We start from the raw sequence: 19,426 nt of genomic DNA, 5'->3' as shown, positions 1-19,426 counted from the left end.
AAAAATCATTTAATTTAGAAGCAAGCTATATTTTCAAGGCAATTTAAATATTTTTGCTATTTTCCATTTGGAAATCATCTCATAATAGTAACACACAGCATAATCTTCTGGTGTACTACTGCAGAATTACACACCGCTTTCAGCAATCCAGCATGGAGATTTTCTCAGTGAAAGCCAAGCTGAGTGGGGACCATCAAGCAATTCATTTGTTAAATTACTTGTTTGTAATAACTACTGAAGCTAGAAAGGAGCATTGTTTTTCCTGGTTTAAGTCATCTCCATATGGCAGATGGTGATACCTCTACTCTCCCTCCAAGCTCCCACATTTTTCTTAAAACATAAAGGCAAACCAATGCTGCCTCATTGTCTTTTTTTGCTTGCTTGCCAAGATCAGTGCTGCCACAGCTCAACAGATGCAACATTACATTGTGCCCTCTTCTATCCTCTTTGTTCTTTAATGACACATCATACAATAGATATTAAGCAATAGATATTACATTGTTGAAATGCCTGGAGAGAAAATATCCAATGTAATAAATTTAAATTATCAAATGGTACTCATTTAAACTTCACATCACCTAAAATAATGGAATTTTGCAATAGACTGTGGCTAGGAAAAATGTGGAAAAGCATAAAACAGGAGCACTGGTAATTTAAAAATTACCCTTTCTTCTCTTGTCTCCACTGACTCTATTTTGTCTTACACTTTGAAAGACATACTCACGTTTAATGTGGTAAAAAAGACTATTTCTGGAGATAAGCTGATAGACATTTTTTATCCAGAGAGAAGAAAATAGCATTTAGATAAAGAGGACTGGAGAAAAAGGGATATCCACCTCCCAACATGTGGTCAAAAGTCGAGTTCATAATTCAGACTGAATATTAAATAGCCTAAAGAAATGCTGAATTCTTCATATCCTCAGAAAACCGAAGAGAAGACTCAGAGGAAACTTTATAAAATAGATTTTAATGCCTAATGCAAGTGGATCAGCAAATATTCGTATCATGATAATTGATTTTCTTTTAACCTTTTAATAATGCATGCTTCAGAAAATAATTTCCATCAGTTAATCAATCAATCCTGTATTATCTATGGCAATATACTTACCGCGACGCCATTCTTCAACCACCTAATTGTTGGAATAGGCTTGCCTGTAGCTACACAAGGCCAGTAGAGGTCACTGCCTATATCCTTCTCTGTATCATTGATATGTTCTACCCACTCAGGAGAAGCTGAAAGATAATAACCATGATGCCTTGTAAATATAGCAGATACATATTTAATTATGTTGTATTAATTCCACTGCTTTTTCACGAGTGTCCAAAGTTATGTTGCCACTTATACAGACCTGTCAATTATACAATGTGGAAATTACTCAATAATACCATAAAATGACAGTTAAATGACACAAAATGGTGTAATACCATGTAAGTACTGAAAGGTTCTCCAAGAAAATATTCCTTTGGTCCAGAGAAGCTAATTAAGAATTTAATATTGAAAATGTCCCAGCATTTTTGGGTTTGCTAAGGAAATGAACCTATTTAGTACCTTTACCTATTACAAACAGTAACAACCTTCCCACACCAATTCTGAATTTCTCCCAGTGAAGTTCAAGCACTTAACCAAGGGTCTTAACTAGGCAGATTTTCTGTACAGTCAATGAGAAGAGACAGAAATCTCCCGAAGGTAATTCAGATGTTATGAATGACCTTTTCATGCCACAGTTATGTGGCACAAGTCTTCGTCAAGGCAGTCAGGTTACTTGGAATGATTCCACTATGAGAGGTAAGATGCAATGTTTTGGTTCCCTCACTTAGCCAAATGCATGAAGAGAAGGGACAGAGGCTGAAGGAATAAATAGTTGAGTGTAACTAGTAAGAGTGAGAGCTAAGACAGAGTAGACAAAAGAGGAAACAAGAAAGTGCAACAAATCCAATCATCTCCTTTTCTTCCTGGAAATTCTTTCACTTCAAGTACTCTAAATTTATTTAATTTCCATTACTATGTCATTACTATGTCAAGGTGTATACACAGCTATCATAACCAGATAACTTAAGTAGCTGTTCAATTAATACTCAAATGTTATGCCTGGTATTCAACGCCTGACATTCAATGCGTGAGTTTTGATATTGCCCTATTAGCTTGAACAGCAGCGTGTCAAGATGATGCTATGAGTCAGTACTGACATCAACTGTGGAAACAAAAATATCTGCAACATAAGTGAAAGCAACATAGATTGTGAAGAATAAAATTGTTTTACTTACCTTGTACATAAACTCTTGCTTGATGTTTATCCTTTCCTTTATAGTTTTCAGCTTCACACTCATAAAGTCCTTCATCTTCATACTGAATATTAAAGATCTTAAGAACTGCACCAGACATGCTTATCTCAGCAGTGGCTGGCATGGGTTCAAGGTATTTACTCCATCTGAGTTCAGGAACCGGACTTGAAAAGGTACAGCAAAGTACAAATCAGCATGTTCAAGAACTGGCTGTTAAACTGCAGACTACAAAACAGCGTTTGATGATGAAAAATGTCTTTTCATTCCCTGAAATATGAAAGCAAATAGTGCTCTACAATAACTTTAAAATACACTTACTTCCCAAGAGCAAAACACTCCAGCGTCACGTTTTGCCCTAGGAGAGCATACGTGTCCTTGAACTTAACTTTGATATCAGCAGGATATACTTTAGCACCTAAGATGAAAAAAGAGATTTTCAGGAAAGGCACATCAGAAAAAAAATACAGCTCAAGAAAAATGTTCATAAAATTCCAGACAAAATCATTCACATGGAGCTTGACCATTCATGAGGTCTGATTTAGCCCTGAACTTTTAATAGTAATGTAGAATTGTTTTACTCAACAACTAGTTATCTTTCTCTGGATGGTAATGCCTAACATTTTTACAGCACAATGCTTTAACATATACTTGCATTTGAAGTGTGATGATGTACTGTGCATGTGGGTAGACAAAAGACTGACTCTCTCTTTTCCACAAATTCTTTTACAGAATGGAACATTCTGAATTATTATGAATTTAATATTATTATCTTAGTAAGGGTATGAAGGAATTAGAGCCAGAAAATCTACATCTTAATGAGGGCACAGGGATGCAAATGTAATCAAATCTACCTACTGATGATCCCTGTAGGACTCCTCTTGCAATTCTAGATGAAGATCTCAGTATGAGTATTGGCCATGGAAAATTTGGACAAAGATCACTGATTTGTAATTACTCAAATTCAATTACAGTACTTCACTGGAATATGGAAAGTTTAACAAATAAAAGGGTCACTGAAATCTTAATGAGGAGCTTACGAGATTCTAGTGACTGACAGTCTGAAGTGGCAAAAGGGAACGTGGTTACCGTTTGGAATATATGCATTTTTCATGAAGAAATGGCAAAGAATTATCTAGTAAGACAAAGCCATGGGGACTGTCTTGAGACACAAAGCTCTTAGACCACCATTGGATAGGAAATTTCAGCAGGGGAAAAGGATTTTCCATTTTCATGGGGGACTTGCTGGGAAAAAAATTAATTCCTGATGCTGTTCATTAATTTTTACATGAAGTTTCTGCTTTACAGTAATATTACTTAGAACCAAAGATAAGGTCAGAGAAAATATTAAAGGTTTTGGGATGAGTACAGGGGCTTATCACACAAAAGAGATGAGGACTCTGAGGATGAGAACTCTGTTCTTGATAGTATGAAAGGAAATTTGTATATGAATTCAGAGAGATTTCCTTCACAGAGATTTCACTGTGAATGGGAATGTCTTTAACCCCTGTACCTGGAAAACTAAATGACATTGTGCAGTAGTCATTATAACTTGCCACGTACTTCTCCTCACAGAGCTGAAAGTACTTATAAATGAGCAAAATTAAACCACAAACATTTTGAACACTTTTTCCAATACTTACGATCAGACTGGGGGATAAGTGGAATAAATTTGCTGAATACACTCTTTGTTATTGATGGGCTGGACACAAAACACGAATAATTGCCCTTATCTGATGCTTCTACATTCGCAATGTAAAGATTGCCATTTGTCTGTGACACAAATCGTCTTTTGTCCAAAGCAATGAATACTGGGAACTCGTTTAGAAGCCACCGATAACTGAGGTCATCTGGAGAAAAATATTTTCTAGTCAATATTAAAAACCAATACTATCACCTACTTAACCCATGGAATCCTGTCTGAATATAAATTACTTCACTCTGATGTCTAGCTTATAGATCTTTCCTTTGGGAGACGCAGCTATGTGGGAGAGAATATAATATACATGTCTCAGTAGCCAGCTAATACCCGTCTACACTGAACACAGGAGTACTGCTGCCATGAGTGCAGATTACTGAGCACCCAGTTACAGTGTGTGAAGCTCCCCTTGGGCACAGCCTTCCCATAGGAACTGGAGTGGAGTGGGAGGAGATGGGCAGCTGGGTCTTTAGCTCACACAACTGAGAAGCTGGGAAGCCCTCACCAGCCTTGCAATTTAGACAAAACCTTAGAATATTTTAACTAGCAATATATCTCAGTTCTTTAATGCCTTGCAATACTTAGACACAGAGTATGAAAAATAAAACATTATCCTATTTTACAAGATAAAAGAGATGCTAACACCTGAATTCAGCCCTCCGAATGGAACTGCAAATACTTGAGTTTATGGGCATAATCCCTAAAGAACTCTTCAATAGCTAATGGTGAGAAAAAGGCACTTCTAGAGCATGAATAATCTCATCTGGTGCCTACTGCTGTTCCATGACTTTAACAAGAGCCCATGGCCATTTCTATTGATGTAATTTCATTAGGTGGAATGAAACTGGGCCTTGCTCAAGGCCAGCAGAAAGTCTGGGATGACAGAGTGATACAGCACCATCTACTCAGGTCTTTTGAATGGTAGAACAAGCCTCCCCTCCATTAGCCAGATTAGTCTGAGTAATTTAGGTATCAAAATCTATTTGCAAATTGAGTAATATCCTTTACATGTAGTCAACTATAGGCATATACAAAATGGAAACCTAAACCTGAACAGTGATTCTCAAGCTGCATGAAAGTTACTGTTTAAGTAAAATTAAAAGAAACTTTCAAAAATAAATATTTATTTCTTTTCCACTGTTAAGCAGTTGAAAATGAAGCACTTTATGCTGAATTACCTGGGTAGTGGTAAGGAGGCTCACAAAGAAGCACTGCTCCAACACCTTCTCGCACTTTAACCTCATAGCGTTCCTCAGGTGGAAAGGGATCCAGGTCTATTTTAAAAAGAATGCAGGAGGAAAAATGGGGGGGTTTAACACAAGAATTTTTCTTTATTATTATTTTCAGCCCTGTAGACATTAACACAGAAAAACAACAATATATGGTAGATAGATATCTGTGGACCCATAATACCAGTTTTTCTCATTTTAACTTTGTCATTATGAAGTGTAATGAATTTTTTACAGTATTTTAGTCATCATAATCATAAATGCCAGAAAAACACCCTTGTGCAGAACATATCCCTAAGGGTAGCCAAGTGAGCTACATTTGAAGAAGGAATCCCAAGAAGAGAAAGGAGAAGAATTTTAGGTTATTTTTCATTTGGTTTCTCAAAAAATGCAGGTTTAGTCCTTTAATGTAACTTAAAGTGGCTTCTCTAAAATGGCCTGGCTGCCTTCCCTGATAACTCCTTCATGGAGCTACACATCATCCCACAGACTGTGGGAGAATAGTAATGGTATTTGCAGTGATAAGACAACAGTTGCAACAGGGTCAATAATGGCAATTTGGTGCTTCTTTTCACTCATTTATGTATCCCATCTGAAATGAAACTATCTGCATCTTGAGGCAGGGAAGCTTCTCTTGTGAAGCTTCTCCATGTCACCAAGTGCAGCAAGGTTATAGAGATCACAAATGGAATCCTTTAAATGTTATGGTGGTGCAAACAATATATGCGTGACAGCCACATGCACAGACTCTGAATGCAATATTCTACCGCAGAAACCATTTAAGCTAACTTCATTCAGATTACTTCAGCTTTCTTCAATGGTAGGCAGCTATCCAGTCCTACTAAATTGCCAGTGCTGGATATGAAATCTAACTAAAACTTAAATCTAACAGCAGCCAGCCAGAAACAATCAAGAAAAAATCAGGACAGAGCTGCATGCTAGAAGATATTAAGAAGGAAACAGAGATTATTCAGTACTGTAAAATACAATGTATTGTTAGATGGATCCAGTAGACAGCCTGCATTATCTAAAAATAGTTAATTTCTTAACTTCGAAACAGCTGCTACATTTACTAAACATGGTACAGGTGAAGGATTCCTCCAAAGCCAACCATAACTGTCAGACCTGAATGACTACAAGAATCTAAGAAGCAAATGTCATTAAGTTTTGTCAAATGCATGAAAAGAACTCTAGGAAAGTTATGTTCAGGGAAAGACGCCTCTTCCGTCTTCTGAAATATTAATGGTTATTCTGCTCAAACAGACCAGTAGATAACACAGTGACAGGATCCTGACTGGATCAATGCCTAAATGGCAGGCACTCTTTAAGGACTTCTGATTATTATTTTATTTATATTTACCTTGTGCCTTAGTGCAATGACTGTATTCAGCTCTCCACAGCTAGCTCCCAATTAATGTGGAATATTAATCTTTGATAACAAAGAAACCAAGTTTACCATATGGATTCAGTAAGAATTAGTTGTTTGACCAGACAGGATTTGTACCCAAAGTCAAGGAAGCTCTTCACAAAAATTGGAATACCTCTATTCATATATCTCCAGTAGTTTGAGTATATTCCTGTTCCACTTGCCAGCATGGACCTTACTCCACAACTACTTTGTATCCTCAAAATACTGACTGATCTCTTCCTAAAACATCCATTTTCTTGTTTCAGATCTCCTGATCATCATACATACTTGTCACAGTTATTCAATTTTGCTTTCTTTGGAACAGATTAGTGTCTCAAATCTCTTCCAGAAATAGGAAAAAATAAAAACTACAATCATTAGCAAAAAATGTGTTTCTAATTTGATACTGCTTTGCATATGCATGGTGTAGGGTTTGATGAAAGGAAAACCTATCATTGCTTTTAAGTTATTTTAGCTATTTTAAAGTGTAGACATTTTGTTTATAGTATTCTTGAATAACTTCTAAATATTTAGGACGGCCACCACATATTTATAGACATGGGAACAGAGAGGCAATTTGTGTATGTAAAACATTATGCTAGTCCTGAAATAAAATAGTCTAGACCAGGCACGGGAAAGTCTTTCAATTATTGAGATGAAACTGTATACCTTTTTCCCACTTATGAAATGCTCTGTTTCTGACTGGGTCTTAATATCTTCTTTGCATAAGCACTACTTAGTTATTACTCAGTAATTATAACGTGTGATTCCATGAACCCTTAATTGGAAGAAATTAATTTTTAGCTAGAATGAAAGAATTAGCATAATCACTCTACTCCTATAAGCATACAAGCAGTAGCTAAAGAGTATGCAAATTTCTCTTCCTTGTCATTCTTGCAGCCTCTCTGCTGTGAAGTTGCTGTGTTTGACTATTCTGAAACTGCTTCCCAGCAAGTAGAACAGTGAATCATCTCTGATTTTGCTCAGCACACACCAAAAAGCCACTAAATACTCCTGCAGGATAAAATTCCTTCCTTCAGGAGGATGTGTGTAAAAGTTAAAAAATATTTTAATGGGTTTTAAAGCACTGGAGCTAAAAAGATCCAGCTCTACTAAAGACAGTGTTCTCAGATGTTCTCAGCATTAAAAGGCACACAGGCCTTTGTGAACGGTCAGTGGTAAGAGAGGATTAATTTTTTGTGGATTCCTATTTTTGTTCTCTGATGAAAAAATACATTGAGGAAAAAAAGCATCTTAAGGCAAAATAAAATAAAAATCCCAAACACTGTGCTCAGTCAGCAAAATTTTATATTACTCTTCTTGTAGTACATCAGTTTTTTCCAATGCATGCATTTGTTGACAGTGCAGGTCTGTGCATATGCATGCGTTCACAAGACTGGTTCATGATTGTCAGAAGTTGACAGAAATGTCCCCTAGCAGGGTCTTCATCGCAGCCTAGGAGTCAGAGAGCATGTCTTACTAGCGAGTGCCATGCCTTTCTCCTGCAGGCATCTCAGTTGTGTTTGCACTGCAGCAGCACCTCCTCATCATATGCCCTCACTTGCATCTTTCCTCTGTGACTATTTCTCCTCATCTCCTACCGTATCTAAAAAGAGTCTGGACATTATTATCTCAAGATCTGGTTCCATAAGTCTCTTCAATTATTAATTTAACAATAACGCATTGAAAAGGATGATGTACCAGCTGAATGCTAAAAAATATAAAATGCTTACAAAACTCATTATGTGTTGATCTCTGCAGACTAAGCCATTCAACACATTATTTTTACAGAGCAATACAGCAATAGCATATGCTAGCAGAAGACAATCCAGCTTCTATGCTTTGACATAAACATCAACTTACATCCAAAACTCAGAGTGGCTTCACTGCTTCTGACAGTTCCAAAGATATTAGATACTATACAGACATATTTTCCAGCATCCCTTGATTTCTCTGGATTATTGATAACAAGTCTGCCTCCCACCATACTGTAGCGATCCTTTGTTAAATCAATGTCCCAGTTGTTGAGTTTCCACCTATTAAAAAAAGAAAAGCCAGATGTAAGGTTTGGCCCCAAAACCCAAGCCTGGTAAGAAATATGTTTTGAAAAATAACTCATGAATCATTATAAGCTATACAGGAAGGTATGAATACGCTTCTGTATATGTTTTATGTATTTCTTCAGCAAGAGCCACAGATCTGAACTCCATAGATCTTTTTAAATATAACAGTCTCAGACTGCGTTAGCCTTCTCAGAGATGTGAGATAGGTTAAAACCTGATTGTTGGCCATGCAGCAGAAGATGCTTGAGTTGGCTGTGAACGAGCTTGATAGTAATCAAGTATTGGATTGCAAACATATCATCAAATAGTTATTTAAGGCCAAATTAGCTAAGAAAATACTCCCTCTGCATCTTTAAAGTATGGAGTAGTGAAATTTTTAAGAGCCTTTTGAAAACTTGCTGTGGGGGATGAAAACGTTTCATACAGCCTAACAGGCCAGTGAAGTCAGTGCAGAAACAGTGGAATGCCTGATTCAAGACCTACTTCCTACACTCAGAAAATTGCTGGACACTCTCACCTTAACTACTGTAAAACCCCACAGACAGCCCCCTGAGTTTCTGTAACTTGCACTTCAGGAACTAGGAGGGAAACTCGGTCGCCTAGGTCTGGCCCTTACTGATTTAAAAGAACTTAGTACATGGAGTGAGAACCAGTACCCACCGTCGATAGCTCTGTATTTATTACTGCGTCCACAAGGGGGAGCCCATAACCTTCTCTGAAAGGAACTGCACGTTTCCGGAGCACGAGCCGGGAAGATGCAACTTAAACATTTAAACATCATAATTTTACTTCTGTGTAAATTTTTTTTTTTTTTTTGCCACAAAGTAAAGATAGGCATTAATGTTTGAAAATGAGAATGCATGCCCTATGTCTTCCTTCCTTATCAAAGATGTACTGAAATATACAGAACACCCATCTGGAAACTGAAATTGCAATTGTGATGGAAAGAAACAATAATAAAGTGATATTGACAAAAAATAAATAATGAAATTGCAGGATTTTCAAGGTGCAATAAATAGCATTTGGGTTTTACAAGATTTTAGAGGCATCACTTCAGTCCTATGAGACATACTGTAAGTCTGCATTACAAATAATAAATCCTCTGTTAGGAAATACCTAGGAATAACTGTCAAATGAACAGCTTATGCTGTAATGAGAATGTGGCAGGAAGGACTTATCTACTTCTGAGACAGGAAAATCTTGGCTCATGAGCTGTTGGCAGTCTGGGAAATGAAAATAATATATTTGAGGTAAAATATATTGAGACAAAATAACAATGTGAGAAAATAAGAAGAGCTCAGATTTTGCAGAGCCCATAACAGATACGAAGAATGCTAAAATTTACGTAGAGCCCATGATCACTCTAAAGATGGCATGTTTACATAGTCTTGCAGACAGGGTGGAGGAGTCTCGGGAAAGACTAGAAGTCATGGGGAAGAGTATCAGAAGGGTATTGAACCTATGTGTATCTAATCTGATACCTCTGCATTTCCAGTCCTCTCAAAGCACAGGGAGAGCAAACAAGTGCAACAGCAAAATGCAGTGTAGAAAAACTTGTAAATATACTAGAGACAGGGATCATATTTAAAAGGGGTATTGTAGTTCCCCCTGAAATCCTTCAATCACAGGTGGGTCTGTACATGCAGACAATCGGTAAGCATATTTAAAGAAAAAGGCAATGAACATTTTAAACACATTTAAAAGAATGGCAAACAGACTCAACTGCTTGTTCTGTCTTAGAAGTCAGAATCTAGGAAAACACCTAAGTGAGTACTGGATGCAGATCATAGGATCAGAGAACAATTTAATTAAATTGAACTTTTTTTACTGGCAAGACATTGTATCTGCCCCTTACTATGATGACAACAGTCTTCTGCCCTTGACTAGTTGTAAATTAGTCATGGTCTTAATAGTGACAATCTTAAGGATATCTTCCTGTACATAATAGAGCAGATAATGGCCGACAAACTCATATGGATACCCAGAGGTCACACAATAAAGCAGGATTGCTCTGCTACTAACATGACCACAAATACTGTGAAAGAGGTCATGTTTGAATCCCTACTAAACTAGTTGAAAAGTATTTCCAGAATAAAGTTTTTTTAATGTCTTCAGTAGCAGAGCTGACACATTATTGAGCATCTCTGTACAGCAGTAGATGCAAAAGCAACATAGGATGTAGAATATCCAGGTTCAACAGCCAGTCATTCTTCTTTCAGGGTAAGCTACAACAAAAAAAGCTGTTCTGAATCAATAAGAGCAAGGACTTAAATGTCTATCATCCTTACCTAGAAACATGGTCTCTTAATTATTTTTTAAAGATTTTTTTTTTTGCTTGCATATGGATCAGTATTCCTTTCAAAAGCTGAAAACTTCTAACACAAAAGGAACGTACTGTCTTCAACGCTGACTAGACATTTGGGCAAACTGAATCAAGGTTGGTTCTTACTCAGAAATTGTAAATCTCTCCATTTTTCCCTGCCTCGAAGACTTTGTATCTTGTAATATTTGTAATCCTTTTGTAATCCTTTTGTAACCTGTTAAGACAGCCAATCATTTCAGAGTTGAAACCTTCACTGAGTAAAATACCTAAGACCTGAAAATCAAAACAAGAGAGGTTACCTGTAAGTGGGAAAAGGAATTGCTCGAGCTCTGCAGTTCATTGAAACTTGTCCATCTGAAGATTCTTCTGGATAGATGGTATCAATGGGTTGCTCCTCAAAAACAGGTCCATAGCCTTTGTTTCCTTCCTCTGAAAAATTGGTAGTTTGAAATTAATCACTTTTTAGTTAGTAGTCAACCTTAAGATGAAATTACATCACACTTTTCACATTCAAAATGCGAAGACTAAATATTGAGTACCCCCAAATCAAGCTCTATATGCATCAAGAAAACCAGAGCAGTAAGGATAACAGAAGTGCTGGCCTTCCTTCATTGACTCCTGGTTCATACCTTCCTTCTGAGAACTAGAGTAACTCAAACTATATTCCCATGTCTTCTCTACTATTATTTAATTATCATTATGCCAAATGTGGTTGAGATAATTATGAAGTTATGCCCTTTAGAAATGCAGTAAGACCAACTTACTTCAGAGGCCAACAAATACTTATCAGACAGGTCCAGTTTCAGAACAACTATCCAAATAGTAGGTGTTCCTTATTTATATCCTAATCAGATCCAGTGTTTTTTACATATTCAGCCTCTTTACTGCACCAGACAAAACCCCTTATGTTGGAGATCAAAGCTGAGGATTACATTGTGTCAAGAACATACTTCTATCTTTCCTTTCAAGCTCAGATATATGTATATGTTAACTTTCTCCCCTCCAAAATAAAATAAAAAAAAAAAAAATCCCACATTGAAAATAATTTAAGTTTTTAAATTCAAGCACTTAAAGGTGAATAAATGTCAAATAGTTTTGTCAACAAACTATTTTTTTTTTCATCTTTACCCTCCATTTGCTGATGCTGCTGTAAAGGTCTTGGGCTCTGGCTGTCCCTGCTGCATTCCCTTCTCCTTTATTTGCTGGGGCTGGAATTAGATGATCTTTAAGTTCCTTTCCAACCCAAACCACTGTATGATCTCCCCCAAACATGCAAGATTGCTCTCTGGCATCTGTAAAAGCAAGACTAGGAGCAATAGTGGAATGTTCTGGGAAAATTCTGCTCAGTAAACCCAGGATGTAACTGGGTTTTTTTCCTGTGAAAATGGCAAATGTACATTCCAGGCATAGAATGGCACAGTGAGGAGGTAAAATTTTCGGACAACACAGCTGTCTAATTCTCACAGATCTCTACTGAGACTGAACCAACAGTATGGACGCTTGTAAGCAAACTCATGGGAAAAACAAACTAGTACATGACTGCTACCAGGTTCACTTTCCAGTCAAGTTCAGAGCCTTGCTCCAAATCCTAGAGATGCCAGAAGTCTGGAAAATGACCTTATAATACAAGGAGACAAAAACCAAACCAAACAATTTTCCCAGTCTCTTCACAGATGACTGAATCATTTCATCTTAAAAATTTCCCAAAGCAACAGTTAAGGACAGAAAAATCCTAACATTTCACAATAGTACCTGTGCTGCCTATAAAATCCAGTACGTGTCTTCTAATACTACATTTCAAAAACCTTCACAGATCAAGGCAATGCAACATATTCATGTCCTTAAACCTAATTATGATTTAGTACTATTCTGTTAAAAGTCTTGCCTTTGGTTATAAAACAACTCTAAATTAAACAGTTTTTAGAAAGCCTAAAAGAGAAGAAAGGATATACCTACATAAATAAAGAATGCAAATTGTCAATGTTAAAATATCATATATACAGGAAAAATCTTTCCACAGCTATCATTTTTATTGTTCCTTAATTCCGTATTCGTAGACAGACACTGGATTACAGCACCAGCAGAAGACTGATTACAGATAAAAGGTGAGTTCCCTTTCCAGTTCAAGTTTGTGGAAAAAAATCACCTTATGCCTTGAGGGCAGGAGCAGGTCAAGAAGACACTGTTATGCTGCTACATGTATGGTCAGGCAACTTCATTTTAAAGAGCTAACACATGTAATGAGAAGTCTTTCAAAGAAGCAAATAAGGTCACTAGAAAGAAAGGAAGAGGTTTTGAAAAATGGTCTTTTTTTCATGCATTAAAGTACAATATGATGTAAAAATCTACATATCGCTAGAGCAAAAGAAGTGCCTTCAGCCTGAAAAGGCAAGAATCACATATTTGCTTGAAGCCTGGAATGACTGAGCCACAAACCTGATAGCACTTTCTGTGCAAGTTTCAAGTATGAATACAGAATGACAACGGCCCCTTGCAGCAAATAACTGTACCCTGTACAGCTGACTCTTCCACCTTAGGACTCAAATGATATTATAGACCACTTAGGCGTTTAATGGCATAAATCTTTAATGCTGCCAGCACTATGAATTATACTGAGTGAATGTCTGTTTCTCACACCTATCAAATACGCTTTAGAATGGCACTTCTGCTGCAATCTATTATGAATCTGGTTTCAGATGCCTGGCAGAGCAGAAAAAGATACACAGACTGAATGTCAGGTGTGGCAACTGATAAATCTTTCATTCTCAGATGTGAGTGTGGACCAGTGATATGAAACGGTAAGGAGGAGAAACGTGAGGAGAAAGAGTTTTTGAAAGGCTCAGCAAGAAAGTTCACACTTTAAGTGAAGTACCATGTCTATGTGAGGAAGATTAGAGACAGAGAAGGGCAGACTAAGAATACAAGGAAAAAGATCAGCTTATCGCATTTGTGCCAACAAGAAAAAGGGGAGAAATAAGTTGGACAAGAAAGAAGAAAATGAACGGATTAGGTAAACTAAGGTTGAGAAGAAAAGCACGTTTCATCTGTTCTGGTCATGCTTTATGCAAAAGGATGGACTACCTGATCTTTCAAATACTGTTACTGACCTATTTTCTGTGTACCTGTCTTGTGATTTATGTTTTGAATTGGAGTAAAGGCTCTCATCTAATTCTGAGTATTCCAGGCACTCTTCAGTAAATTCTGCCAACAAGGCTCAGACTTCTTGTCAGTGTCAAAATGTACTAGGAAGCCTTCACAAAGGTTAAGAAAATCTCTACACAGCTGACAAGATCATGGATCCTGTATAAGAACCACTACTGCTGGAAGCTGGTCCTGTCATCCCTTCTCCAGGCAACACTTTCCAGATGGGCAGTGTCATTTTCCCTCCAGACATTCCTGCAACACCTCTCTTGCTTGTCTGACTTCTTAGGTATCTGATAAAGATAAAGAGAGTGGAAATTTATTCAATTCTATTTGTCTGGGTTACTTTTCTGTCAGTTTAGTGAAGTTAATTTTTTCACTGATGAAGAGCTGTGCCAGTGCAAAGGGTGGAATAGAGGCAGGGCTATAGGCTTCCACCTTTTGTGTGGAAAAATGTTGTCTTTTTAACTGAACCATCTGGAAGAGCTACTTCCTAAGTAAGACCTATATCTGAAAGCCTTACTACTACTTACAGATGAGCTACAAAATTATATTAATGCACCTTTATGTCCCTGCACAAGCTTGTGAGAGATCATAATATAAAATACCCAACACAGTCAAAGAAAAGAAACCAAAAGGATGTCTGAAAATAACAACCAGAAACCACCTGAGGCAGTTCTTTTCAAGTCATCTCAACAAACTCCAGCAGAAGAGGAAAAAGGAAGGCACGACAAAAAGGCTTAATCAGTGCATCTTGATTCTGTATGTATTTAATTCAGGAAATGTGAAATTTTCTATATAAACATCTTTTTAGAAAACTAACTAGCTTTCAAACTACTTAATTTTGCATGGTACACACTAATGCAGAACACAGAGACAAAGAGGTTTTCCAGCCCATATACGGTCCTGTTGTATTACTTATGTTTTAATCCCCCACCCCCTGCAATTAAAAACAAATCAGTAGCCAGTCATCCTTGTATCAATCATCTGCAGATCTTCCTTCACCTCATGTCCTTCCACGTCCAAACTATTTGCCCATTCAAATGGCCTTGCATCCTCTATGCACCCTGCTCCTGGTTCTCCCTATCACATCCTTCTCCTCTTTGATAAGGAAATTATATTTATCTATAAAGGTAATGCAGAACTTTTCAACATAGCCACCATCCAGGTCCACTTCTCATATCTTATTTCCAAAAGCCTAATCACTGCCTGTTGTTGTTAGAGAGCATATATCTTTAGTTCAGTATTTATTTCCATAATATAATTCTGTATAAATTTGTTAATTCTATGTATTGTTCCAACTACACTGATACTAAATTGCTCATACCAGCTACAAATCTGTCATACATTTAACAACATAGCAGACAAATTCTGATTTGATTTTTAAAAACTGAATGACTTGAACATAGCTGCCTTGGTTATAAGTCACCATAACATTGGCAGGAAGAAGGGAAGGGACTGATTTGTCAAAATCAAAAGCAGTTATTGTAATTAAAAATACCCTACATTAACTCTATAACCTTCCAGATTAGCTTCCAGGTCTTCATTAAAAACACATTTAGGAAAATGATTCATTTAGTTCATGATATTAGGAGATCTCCTTACATGTCCTTTATATTGGCTCACTGCAGACAGGAAGAAAGTTGAGTAAGGGTGGGGAGAGTATTGTCACTTGGTCAGTTTGGGCTTTGAGGATCAGAAGAAAATATGTGGCAAGAACATCCCAGGATGAAGCTTGGGATACTACGAAAAAGAAAGGATGCAGATGCTAGGTCTATGGCTATCTTGTGGGAATGGCAAAGTGATCTTGGGGTGCTTTGACATTATCATGACAAAAAGAAATAGGTATGTCTACAGAAAGGAGATGGCATTAACTAGAAAACTGCTTTGGATTCAACTGGTCAGGGAAGCACAAGAACTGAAACAGAGAAAAAGGAAAATTCACGTGGTGCCAGGAAAATACTGTCCAATGTAGACATCATCACACGGGTATAATTTTTCGGCAGAAATGTGGACAGTCTTAGGGGAAAAGTGAAGGAAATTCTATGAATTCACTATCTAGGAAAGGGTGAACAGGGCTCACCTGCACACAAACATACACAAGCAGACCTCAGCTTCTTCACTCTTCCCAACTTCCTTTCTATCGAGCCCAGCTAAGCAATGCTTAAAAAAAACCTGTTCTGAGCAAACACTCTGTGTTTTTTTTTAATATCTGTCTGATTTTATTAGTTGTTCAGAAAATTCCTTACCCACTGCTTTTTTTTTCGTTTGTTTTGGCATTATCCCCATTGTGACAACACATTTTTGTCAGATTGCTAATTATCTAGACTCTTCATATCCAGGTCCCAGCCTGTCCAAGACCTGTACTCCTAATATTCAGGGCAATGTGCCTTCCAGTTTTTCACTTCTGATTTAAATTCCTTTTGATTTAATTGACTAAGTACAACAAATGACCTGCTGAGTTTCTTATTAGTAAAAGTCACTAAAAAAGAGTGACTGACTACCTGGTAATTCTCCCTACCTAATCTTAGTAGATCCTACTAGATCTACCACAGCGAATCATCTCACAAAAGTGTCTTTCTGACTGATTCTAAAACCCCTCCAGTAAGTAAAACTTCATAATTTATTTTAGCAAATCTGTTCCAATGTCTAACAATGATTACCATTAAAAGAGTTTTCTTTTTAACATCTAAATTTTTATATCTAAATATCTTCAGCACTCTGACCTTTTTATTGAACTTTCTAATTTTAATAAAAGATTTCACATTAGATCTGAGTTTACTGGCCTCTTGGTTCTTTCCATGTATTAGTAAGAAATACTGAGGAGAAAACTGCACCAAGGGCATTTGAGCACAGCCACTCATCTTGCTCTTCATATGCAATGGAAGTCATAAACATAAATATAATATTTACATCCTACATAGTATTAAGCAGCCATACCGACCTGTTATTACCACAGACAGCATAAGATATTGAACTCAAGACATCAATTTCAGTGGGTTATAGTGCTGAACAAAAAAATTCCTCTGTTGAAGCAGCGTTGGTTTGCTTCTTTTAATACCAGTCATCCAAATCACTTTCAGACAAGTCAATTTATTCTACTATTATCTAATTCAGACCTTACATGCATCTAATTAATTTTGAAAATCGATTTTACTCATAGATGAAGGATAATGTCATGAAGTGAAGCTGCTCATAATTGTGGGCACTGCTCCGTGTGTGATTAGAACCAGAAAGGGAAGTTAAAAGTATGTAGATTATTAAAGATTACTGTGATTTATTGGTTTTAGTACATAGGAGAAAAGCAACAGTTCTTGGGGTTATTTTTCCAACATAGAAAGTTAAATATAACCTAATTGCTTATTTTTGTCTTACTCAGTCTCAGTTACAGAGATGTGCAAACATACTGTGGATATTTTTAGGGGTTGTTTTGTGTGTGGCAAATCATGGAACACAAAATGCTCTTAAAGATTTGTCTTATAGATAATTAGATTTTGCAGTACTGCAGTATCTCAAATCTTAATGAAATGACAGAGAGGAGTTCAATAAATGAATTCGTGACAAAAATAGTAACTCCTTTCTTCTTTCCTTCTACTATGACTACTTTCTAGTCTACTGTAATAAGTTTGAAGTAAGACTCTTGACATAAAGTGTAGGAATTATCCCATGTAATTTTAAAAAATTATGGACTTTGTCCAAACTACTTATATGGTTTTCTTTTGAGGGATCAGACAAGCATTTCCACCAAGTAATCTGGATATTGCATTCTCTCTTCATCAACCATGGAGACAGCTGTATCACATACCTTACATTTAGATGGTTAAAATAAAGTGTGACAAATATTCCCATAAGAGAGTATGAATTTACTTGCCCATACATGTGCAACATGACCTATAGTCTCTCAGCTGAGCCTTCTAGCCAAAGCCTGCTCCTGGGAATGAAATCAGAATCAAAACCTCCTCCTGGAGCTGAACCTTTTGAGGTAGCTATAACACCCTCATTAGCAACAACAGGAACAGTAACAGCAATTTATGTCCCCATTTCCTCAATTGCTGAGTTTCAGGAGGGATGGCACAGCCTACTCCTACACCTGATGAGGGACCTATTATTATAGGCTTGGTTTTACTTATTTTGCAGCAGCATCTAGAAACCTCTGCAAAAGGTCAGGGAGCACATGGTCAGGCACTACTAAGAAAACAGGCTTTGCCCTAAAGAAATTATTAATCCACTCCAGTGCAGCACCAGAAGTGTAACTGCACTTTCTGCTTCTGACTTGGTCTGCAGGGCTCAAACATCCAAAGAACAAGGAGAAGGTCAAGCATGAAGGGATACTATTGTCCTTATACCCTCATATGTTAAAGGTAACATTGCAGCTGTTCCTTAGCCAAATTTTAATATCCTCTAGTGGATGTTATAGCAATATACCTTTTTCTCCATGAACCTTAGGGAGAAAAGTATTGAAATAGTGATTTTATTAAGCATATAGGAACATAATTTCCACCATATCAGCTAATTCATCAGTTCCTTTTCAGAACTTTCCACAATTTTTTGTTGTTTTTTTTGTTTGTTTGTTTTTTGTTTTAATTCAATACTGCTACATATCATTTACTGACACCACAGATACTGTGTTTCGATCTATTGCTGCGATCACGAGATAGTCGAATTCAAGATCCTCAGGACGGTGAGAAGAGTGTGCAGCAAGCTCACTGCCCTGGACTTCAAGAGAGCAGACTTTGGCCTCTTCAGGAACCTGCTTAGTAAGGTTCCATGGGATATAGCCCTAGAGGGCAGGGGGGCCCAAGACTCTTGGTCGATATTCAAGGATCACCTGCTGCAAGCTCAGGAATGTTGCATCCCAACCAGAAGGAAGTGCAGCAGGAGGACCAGGAGACCTCCTTGGATGGATAAGGAGCTGCTCAGGAAACTTCTAAGGAAAAAAAGAGGCTTATAATAAGTGGAAGCAAGGACAGGCAACCTGGGAAGAATGCAGGGATGTTGTCTGGGAGCTAGGGACCAGGTTAGGAAAGCTAAGGCCCAGTTCGAATTAAACTTGGCTAGGGATGTTAAGGACAACAGGAAGGGATTCTATAGGTACGGAGAGAATAAAAGTCAGACTAGGGACATTGTGGGTCCTCTCTGGAAGCTATCAGGAGAACTGGCTACCCTGGATTTGGAGAAGGATGGGGTTCTGAATGACTTCTTTGCCTTGGTCTTCACTGGCAAAGGCTCTAACTACACCACCCAAATCTTGGAAGGCAGATGCAGAGACTGTGAGAATGAAGA

The 19,426-nt window shown here is 37.3% G+C and overlaps 1 protein-coding gene across 1 annotated transcript in view; it reads right to left on the bottom strand.

The window, feature by feature from the left end:
• CNTN1 (contactin 1) overlaps positions 1-19,426 on the bottom strand; it is a 239,818-nt gene that overhangs the window by 60,595 nt on the left and 159,797 nt on the right. Inside the window, exons 5-11 of the mRNA XM_061467767.1 lie at positions 11,302-11,431; positions 8,480-8,652; positions 5,158-5,253; positions 3,924-4,130; positions 2,602-2,698; positions 2,266-2,447; positions 1,109-1,233 (exon numbers count right to left, since the gene is read on the bottom strand). Coding sequence (XP_061323751.1) covers positions 1,109-1,233; positions 2,266-2,447; positions 2,602-2,698; positions 3,924-4,130; positions 5,158-5,253; positions 8,480-8,652; positions 11,302-11,431 — 1,010 coding nt within the window. The remainder of the gene's footprint in view (positions 1-1,108; positions 1,234-2,265; positions 2,448-2,601; positions 2,699-3,923; positions 4,131-5,157; positions 5,254-8,479; positions 8,653-11,301; positions 11,432-19,426) is intronic.

This window comes from Pezoporus flaviventris, unplaced genomic scaffold (genome assembly GCF_033815535.1).
Source record: "Pezoporus flaviventris isolate CSIRO_AGI_PZ_B2104156 unplaced genomic scaffold, CSIRO_AGI_Pfla_v1 ptg000045l, whole genome shotgun sequence".
NCBI lineage: Eukaryota > Metazoa > Chordata > Aves > Psittaciformes > Psittacidae > Pezoporus > Pezoporus flaviventris.
Note: the sequence above shows the minus strand (reverse complement) of the source record. Positions and strands in the feature narration are given on the sequence as shown.